The sequence below is a fragment of the Siniperca chuatsi genome, linkage group LG14 (assembly GCF_020085105.1).
Source record: "Siniperca chuatsi isolate FFG_IHB_CAS linkage group LG14, ASM2008510v1, whole genome shotgun sequence".
In the NCBI taxonomy this organism is placed as follows: domain Eukaryota; kingdom Metazoa; phylum Chordata; class Actinopteri; order Centrarchiformes; family Sinipercidae; genus Siniperca; species Siniperca chuatsi.
The window spans coordinates 27,907,229-27,916,205 of NC_058055.1; the positions used below are offsets into that span (position 1 = coordinate 27,907,229).

Sequence of the window (8,977 nt, forward strand, 5' to 3'; positions counted from 1 at the left end):
CGCGTCTCGTAAACGTTTTATTTTGTCTCGTTGCTGCCATCACCCATTAACTGCTTTCAAGACGAGGCTGAGAATCGCTCTAAATCTTTGCTTCGTGTCTGTCGTTCCCCCCGTTTGGCAACAGGACGTCTCGAACCATCACGTCCCTCATCCGCCTTAACATCAGTCATCGAGCTATAATGAGAAACATGAAGGCAGCGCATAAACCTCAAGTTCCTCCTTTTGGTGAAAAACAGAGACGGCTGCAATCTCTGCAAGAATTCAGGAGGTTAGTTAGCCAACTCTCTGAGAACCTGCAGCTACTTACTTCCCTAATAACAACTGATGAACAAACTCCCCAGATATAACAAGATGACAAGAGAAAAGTCAAAGATTAGTTTGAGGTCACTTAGAAACACAAATATCTGTTGATGCGTTTCTTTCTTACGCTCTTATTAAAATTAAAATAAAGTCCTTTACAGTGCGACGTCTGACCGACAGTCCAAAACCCAGAGAGATTCAGTTTATATGATATAGAACAAAGAAAATCCTCAAAAAAATATATATTTCCTGTCGACCGAGGAACAGATAAATAATCATTTCGGCTCTAGTTGCAAGAGAGACCAACGTCCGTCAGACCTGAGCTGATTCAGGATCTGAACCCGTGAGGCCGGCGCTCTCTGGCGTGAGCATCACATGTTTACCCCCCCCCGCCCTCCCGCAGGTGTGAGGTGAGGTGGAGCCGGCTGCACGTCGACGCGCTTTAACGCCCGGCTGGCGGCTGATCCACCTGCAGCAGGACGGTCTGCGGGGACGGCAGCGGACGCTGTGGCTTCACGCCTGGACAAGAACTGTTTGATCCAGCTGTGTGTGTGTGTGTGTGTGTGTGTGTGTGTGTGTGTTAAACCTTTATTTATTCGTTCCTTTATTCTTCAGATTACGTGACTAGTTTGAGTTTTAGCGGCGAGATTTGTCGTCCCATAATGGCGTTAAGGTGGTTTGTTGTGAGCAGTTTCACGCAGAAACAAAACATGAAGCCGCTCACAACAAACCTGAGGATTATCTTCAGGAACCGGGTCCTGGTTTCTGGAAACAGACGCCGCTGTTGAGTTTTTCCAAACGTACGCATTTGACGCTTTGAGCTCCACGAGCCGAGCGCCACACAGTCCCGTTATATTCAAAAAAACGCAGACATCTCTGCGGCCGATATCTGCAAAACTCGGCAGCTCGCAGCAAAACACTCCAGGTGGATAAACGGCGCTAAAAGAGGGAACATTTCGGGGGGAAACTGTCGGGCAACAGTCACCCGAGGCTCAGACATTTCAAACTATTCTCTGGCCTTTTACAGACTGAATGATTATTTAATTAATCTGCAGATGAATCGATAATGAATTAGTTTCAGCCCTGAATGAATCCATCGATTATTAGTCCGCCCTCTGGGCCGGAGCTCAGTGTGTTGCTCAGAGCTTCAAAAGCCTTTTCAGCTGCGATACAACAAATACGAATAACCAGCGCAGAACTGACGCGACACGGCCGATAAGCACCGGCCCACTGCCGCAGCGAGAGCGGTATATCGGTGCATCTTTATCAGCGGGACAGTTTCATGGTGATTCAGGCGTTTCAACACCAACCGCACCTGAAACACACAGCTATTCATTAGCCAAACACTCTGCACACTGTGACTCAGAGAAACTTTATTTCATTATAAAATCGACAGCACTTCCTCATGTTCGCTGGACGGGTTCCTCACCACACTTCCTCTGCACAGACACACTGCAGGACTCGTGTTTACATCACCGCCAGTTAACGCGTCCGACGCACCTTCTTTTGAATTTAAATGCAACAAAAGTTGACAAAAAAAAAAAAACAACTGGAAACTGAATCCCCCAAAAACAGAGCGAGCCAGGCCTGTGGAGGAAAACGCCTTATTTTGGTAGTTTAGCCCATCCTTCCTGTCCGCCCCGACGACATTTAACTCGCCAGCTCAAAAGGTTTAAAAGACATAATGATACGGTTAAACAGTCCACAGGGCATTGCAGCAGAAGCCATCAGACAGGTCTGAACGGCACTAACCGAACCACTCGTGAGGAGGAGAAAACATTATTATAAATCATCAGTCACATTAGAAACCTGCTCTGAATTTATTTAAACTGTTTTACAGCAGCACGCAGGGCTGCAGCCGAACTGCTGATTGTTACGATTTAAAGGAAAACCTCTCAGTTTTATGAGCAACAGCGCTGCACTTTGCGATTCTAAAAATATTATAATATAAATGAACTACAGGCCTGTATTTGCGGTCTGCATAGTTTTAAAACTGGATGCGTTTGTACTGGAGCTTCAACGATGAGTGAATTACAAAACAAAACAAAAAAACTCTCCGGTTCCAGCTTCGATGCTTCTCTTTGCAAACAATCGCTTTGAGTTTCGGACCGTTGGTCGAACGAAACGAGCAATTTAAAACATCTACTTGGGCCGAGGGAAATTATTTTATAGACCGAACGATTAAAATCGAGAAAATAATAGATAAATCAATAGTTGCAGCCCACACATTCATCTGTGTTTCACATGAACAGAATCACAATGAAGCCGCTTGTTCAGTCAGCGGCATTAGTGGTGTATCTGAATATTACTGAGCGATCACGTCGTTCTTCAGCGCTAACGGCTACACGTCTGGCCGGCCCCGTTCTGGAGCTGCAGTCAGTGATTAACGGCCCTCGACTAATGCGTCCAGCACAGCGCCGGCCGGCCTGCGGAGCTGCTCGGTGCTATAAACTGTGTCTAGCTGTGTTACAGCTGCCGAGACGCGACACGAGGCCGTTCGCTGCGATTTGAACCTTGAAAAACAAGCTGGTGCCGCCCACCACGACTCCAGGCTCAAACGCCGGCGACCTGGAGAAGCCGAGGAAGGGTTAACTTTATGCAAATGTCCTCTGACGCACCGAGCGACTCCTGAATCTCCTCCTCCTCCTCAGCGACCAGGAGTCGTTCAATCACGCCTCCTCCAACTGACGGGCATCTCAAAGATCTCACGAAGGTCAAACGTCCTTTTTACTGCAACTCGCTGCGTTCAGGGTCGAAGCAAAACCAACAAAAACGCAGCTGCTCGGCTTTTAAAGACCAGATCACGTCACTCCTGTCCTGGCTTCTCCTCGCCGGTCAGTTTAAAGCACTTCACGGGCCGGCTTCTCGTTACACCGCCGACCCCCTACCAACCAGAGTCAGTTACGAGCTCCTACTTTGCATCTGTACGTGTGAACGCAGCGACAAGTCCAGACTCAAGACTAAAGGCTTCTGCAGTCAGGACCCCCCGGCTCTGGACCTCCCTAACTGCATGCTGTCATTTTACGTTGTACATTATCAGTTTATCTATATCTTTATTTAGAAATCTACTTCCTGAAGAGGGATCCCTCCTCTGCTGCTCTTCCTGAGCTTTCTGCTACTGTCCCCGTTAAAAGGGTTTTTTGGGGGAGTTCTTCTTCATTGGAATCGGGTCGTCTGCTGTACGGACTGTAAAATTGGTAACACTGGGCTGTATAAATAAAGAAAACTGACTTTATTAATTATTAGCCCAAAGTTTAATGTTTTATTTCACTGTCCGTTCTTATTTCTTTATTCTCTGGATTTTATTTAATCGATTTGTTTTCATGGTGTTTTTCCATGTAAAGCACTTCTTGTTTTAAAAGGTGCTATAATAATAATAATAATAATAATAATAACAATAATAATAATAATAATAAACTACACAAAAGAACTTCAAACTAAGATGGAGGAAAAACTGATCGTCTGCGAACGGCTTCACAATTCTCTGCAACAGAAACAAGCAACACAAAAACACATCGCTCGAGAAATAAACCGCTTCACCGCGTGGCCGTATCGTGGCAGCGTGAGGAAAGAACCGACCAATCACAGCCGAGAGCGTGAATCACCCGCAACGCAAGCACACCCACAAGCTTCAGGTCGGTCTGCGTCTTTCTGTTCGACGCGATCGAATATAACGACGGCGGCTACAACAATACAGCCGAGGCTGTAAAAGAAAGAAATCCGTTTGATTCGTGTTGTTATTGAGATTTACAGACGACGGCGGCCTCGCACGCGACTCGCTGAGACCGAGCTGAACACTTCTTGTTTTTAGCAAAACATCAGAAATAAAATCAGAAAAAAGTGAAAGTCCTCTGTTCAAAATCTTCGATAAAAGCACAAAAGCACTTCAGGCTTTCGACGCGTTGCTGGATTGGTAACACCGATGCATTCATGCGTCAGAAGCATTTTACCGTCGTAGCCGCTGGAGGCGGAGCTAAGTTTAACCGTTTTATCTGCAACGTAACGATTCGCTCGTTCTTCGTTTCAGACGAACAACGTTGCGGTCTGCGGCCGTGGGGCCGACGCTGTTTTACACAATACGTTAACGTGAGATACGAGTTCACGCGTTGTCGCAGAGGAAGAACCCAGAGTCCGGCCGAAACCCTAAACCTGAACCTCAACTATTTACATGACATACAGTACGGCACACGCTGTAAACGAACCAGACACCAACATTAAAACACAGGTACCAGAGGGGCGACTCCCCCCGAAGATCTCATACATACGTAGATGCTCAGGCCACCACCTGACGCGCCGCGCTGCGATGTCATGTCAGTAAGATCCTCGACACAAACGGCTAACGTAGGATGTTGGCCACGCGGGCTGCCGCCATTGTCAGAAGGTGAAGGTGAGATTTGTAATTTCCCTTCGGGGACATTAAAGTGTTTTTCCTGTAACCGAACCACCGAAAACAGGCTTCAACGAGTCGTTCGTTCGTTCCGCTGCACACACGGTTTCCCCCGCACCGTCCGGCCGTCCGCTGCATCTCCGAGAAGGTTTCACCGTTCGGTTTCCGACCCCCGACTCCGGCTCCGGCTCCCTCCGAGCGTTCACGGACTCTAATGGACGACCCGAACGCGTCGGTTCGTCCGACAAACACGTCGCAACTTAAGCCGACGTCGTCAGATTGCTCGTTTTGTCCGACCAGCAGCCGACAAAAACCAAAGATTTCAGTTAACGATCACTCAAGACAAATGAAAGCAGCAGATCCTCACAACATCGCCGCTGGAACTCGGAAAACGCTCGAAAAATAACTTGGACGAATAATAATTTAACAGTTATCAAAATGGCTGCCGATTTAATTAATCGACTCAACATTTCAGCTCTGCCAACGCGCCGATTGTTTGTAACGTGCTGTGGTAACACGGCGGTCACCGTTTCTGAGTTTGCTGTAGTCGCCCGTGTCGTGACGTCACATCCGCTCAACCAATCACAATCAACACCCGAGCCGTTTCTACGGTGAACGCGTTAGCAGACAGTCGCTAAACGCTCTACTCTCATATTCTTTTACTGCTGCTGCTCTGATAATCGACTGGTTGTTGCTCGTCGTTGTCTCACATTATACTACATTTATTTTATTTTGATATTTGACCGTTAGTCGGACAAAACGAGACGCATGCTGACATCACTGTGGGCTCTAGGGAACAGCGATGGGCATTTTCCACTTTCCCTGGCGTTCTCTGGACCAAAGATAAATCGATTAATCGACGCCGCCGCTCTCCGTCTGCTGCTGAGCGGCTCGCGTCCAGAGGCTTTTTACAGCTTCTTCTTCTTCTTCTCCGAAAGCGGCGCCACGAGCAGTAAAGCTGTGGACTGCAAACCCAAAACCAGCACAAAACGTTCGAACCGAAGTCGAACTTTCCACTGCTGCTGCTGCGAACAGCGAGACCTGCCCGGCGCGTTGGCTCTGCCAGGGTGACAGATAATCACCAAAAACACTCAAAATCTGGCGTGACAGCAGCAGGTCAATACGCTGATAACGTATCTGCATATTGTGTGAGATAATGGATTGACTCCTGCAGTGTGAAGCCACAGAGTTCCTGTATGAAAATGCCTGCGGGGGGAGAGCAGTTTCCTCAACAGTCTTCACTGTTTGCATAATGTTTGTCTTTCCTCACGCTCGCTTCCTCTCCTCCCTGTTTCCCACCTGTTTCCTAGCAGGAAGCAGCCGAGTTCAGGGTGGAGAGGGGGGGGCTCAGGAAAGTGAAGGCAGAAGGGGGCCGAGCTGGGACAAACGTTTGCTTAAAATCAGCGTTACAGATGAAGAGGCCCGAGGTCTTGCAGCTAAAGAAGCAACACGTTGGCGAAGCGAGTGAACAAAGTGGCATTTGTGAATTTAGAAGCTGTAGGACGACAAACCCCTCCGAGCAGGACGTAAACACCATCATCTGTTTATTAAACGTCCAATGTGCAGGAGTACAGAGCAAACACAACACTGTTGGATGAGCTGTGTGCACCTGTCATACTGTAAAACACAGTCTGCTTGAGCAGGAAGATGTATTTGAGCTCAGAGGTCTGGAAACAGGATCTCTAACACTGATCCGGATCTGCAGAAACTCTGGATTAAGAATAAAGACAACAACAACAAAAAAACAAGGCGAGGAGCTGCAAAAAGAAGTGACATCTGAGGTTTAAGGAAACCTGAAAAATCAGATGTAATGTGTGTCAACACGGCATCTTCATCTGTCAAAAACAAACCGAGCAAGAGGCGTTTCCACTGTTTACCTGCGGACTCTGGCTTTTCATCAGTATCTAAAGCAGACCTCGCTCATCCTCATGGTGTAATATTAGCTGTATTTCAAAAGAGGAGCCTTCAAACTCGTCAAAAACACATTTACATTTTACGGTACCCTCACACCCGAAATTAGCATCTGTTTGTAGCAGGCTAACCCAGAAATCCCCCTCAGTATGCGCGGTCGCACCAAACTCCATTCGAAAATAGTTTAATTTTAAATGTTCGGCGTGAAATCAATAGGTTAAGACCCGACTCTTCGTGTTTTACGAATAATTTTAGTTTTCTGTTAAAATCGGCGCTGACACCAGCCACCAAGCAGCTCTTTATTTCAATACACTCTCGCGTTTAACTACAGATTTCCACTGGTCGATACCGCCCACTACGGCCGTATTTTGCTGGAAAAGCACCGTGGGAATTCCTGTTTATAACACCAACACGTACCTTATATTAAAACAACTGCAGTTGCATGTATTCCGCGCGTAATGCATCACATAGTCGGTGTCTAGCGATGTGTCGGTTATTTAAATTTTTTATCAGATAGGCACATTAGCAAGACATCGAGATTTGACAGATTTCTGATCGGAGGCTGGAACACCGTCCCGTCCGCTGGAGACGTATCGCGGTTAGCTAAACCCCACCCTGCTGTGCTAACTTCGCCTCCTGCGAACGAGGTCATCGCATTAAGAGGTTCAAACACGAACCAGAGGCCGACCTTTGTGTCGGGGTGTTCTTATAAAAGCAGGTAAATCTCTGCTGCACCGGCTGGGGAAGGGGGGGGGAAAGGAAGCTCCCCTCGCCCGGGCCAGCAGCAGCGGCAGCTCGGCTAACGTTAGCAAAGTGCGTGAGAACGGATGCTAACTAGCTGTTAGCCGCTGTAGCCTAGCCGTCCTACCTGGTGCCCGCCTTGTCCCCCATCTCCTCGGCAGGCGGACGGCAGCAGGATCCCAACAAAATGAGCCCGGAATCGGTGGTGTCTTGACTTTAGAAGAGGTGTATTTCTTCAGGAAGCTCCGCTCACCCGTCCGTCCACATCGGCGCACGGCTAGTTAGTATGCTAATTTAATTTAGCGCCGCCTCGGCTCCGCTGGCTTCCGCAAAGGCAGGATCTATCTGTGTGCGCGTGTGTGTGTGTGCGAGTGCGCGCGCAGCGGCTGCAGCAGCAGCAGCTCACGTTGCGCAACGCAGATTCTCCAAAAAACATGAAAAACAAGAAGCGTTAAATGTTTAGAAAGACAGAAGATGATTTCATCGTTGAGGAAGAGTGACTCAGTGGCTCTGACCCGATGAGGGTTCACTACAGCCACACATCATGTTTATGAGACCACACACACACGCACGCACGCGCACACACACACCTGTCTCCTACAACAATAAACATTTATGAACATGTGCAGGACTCCAGCTGGATGGCTTGTTTTCGTAATTTAATTTGATTTTTAAAAGCGAAAGTGTGAGATTTTGTGACGTTCTCACGTCTGTCGTTAGCTTAGCTTAGCATAAAGACTGGAAACAGAGGGAAACAGCTAGCCTGGCTCCGTCCGAAGGTTACAAAATCCGCCTAGAAGCGCCTCCAAAGCCCACCGATCAACTTGTTACGTCTGTTTGATCCTGCAGAGACTAAAGTATGAAAGTGACTGTTTCTGGGCTCCGAGCAGGTGACCAGGTGAGGCTCCTGCTGGTCACCTGGTCACAAACTAGTCCTGAAAACAAGGTTTCACACTTTAAAGTCCAAACACGTTGACATATGATACCAAACTCCAGGTGACACCTTTTCTAACCCACAGCAGCAGGTGCACGCCGCGTCACTGCACCACGGAGGGGAATCGGCTGAAACCTGATTGATTGATCGATTGATTGATACACTGCTGGTCAGCTATGGATTGACCAGTGCCATCAACTCTCGTGTCTCCGGCTCTTTTAGCCCCAATTTTCGCCACTATATATTTTGTATTTTTAAATTTAAAATAATGTCTGCGAACACATTTTATGTGTGTTTCTGCGTTTGCTTTGCTTTTACTTCGGTAAAAGTAGTAAAACCACAGTGCAGAAATACTCTGCTACAAGTAAAAGCCCATCAAAATGTTCTTAAAGTACCAAAAAGTTCTCGTTATGCAGAACGGCCCATTGCAGAATAATATATATTATAATTATTGATGCTTTAACGTTGCAGCTGCTGAGTGATTTGTCATGTAGTAATGCAGTACAATCTTTGCCTCCTAAATGAAGTGGAGTAGAAGTGTAAAGTAACATAAAAAGTACCTCAAAATTGTACTTAAGTGTAGTAGTACATGAGTAAATGTACTTAGTTACATCCCAGCTCACCCCTTTGCTCAAGTTGTGTCCCAAACGCTCACTACAGCGCCACATGTGGATTCATCCGCCGCTGGAAATAGTCCCCGACAG

At 47.4% G+C, this 8,977-nt stretch overlaps 1 protein-coding gene across 3 annotated transcripts in view; it reads right to left on the reverse strand.

The window, feature by feature from the left end:
- LOC122887729 (arrestin red cell) overlaps positions 1 to 7,821 on the reverse strand; it is a 32,666-nt gene extending 24,845 nt beyond the window's left edge. For 2 of the 3 annotated variants that reach the window (XM_044221197.1, XM_044221196.1), the window contains exon 1: positions 7,016 to 7,077. In XM_044221197.1, the coding sequence (XP_044077132.1) occupies positions 7,016 to 7,062 (47 nt within the window). In that variant the 5' untranslated portion in view covers positions 7,063 to 7,077. Of the gene's footprint in view, positions 1 to 7,015; positions 7,078 to 7,466 lie in introns of those variants that run through there. The other variant, XM_044221199.1, reaches the window with a different exon arrangement.
- Between the last annotated feature and the right edge of the window lie 1,156 nt (positions 7,822 to 8,977).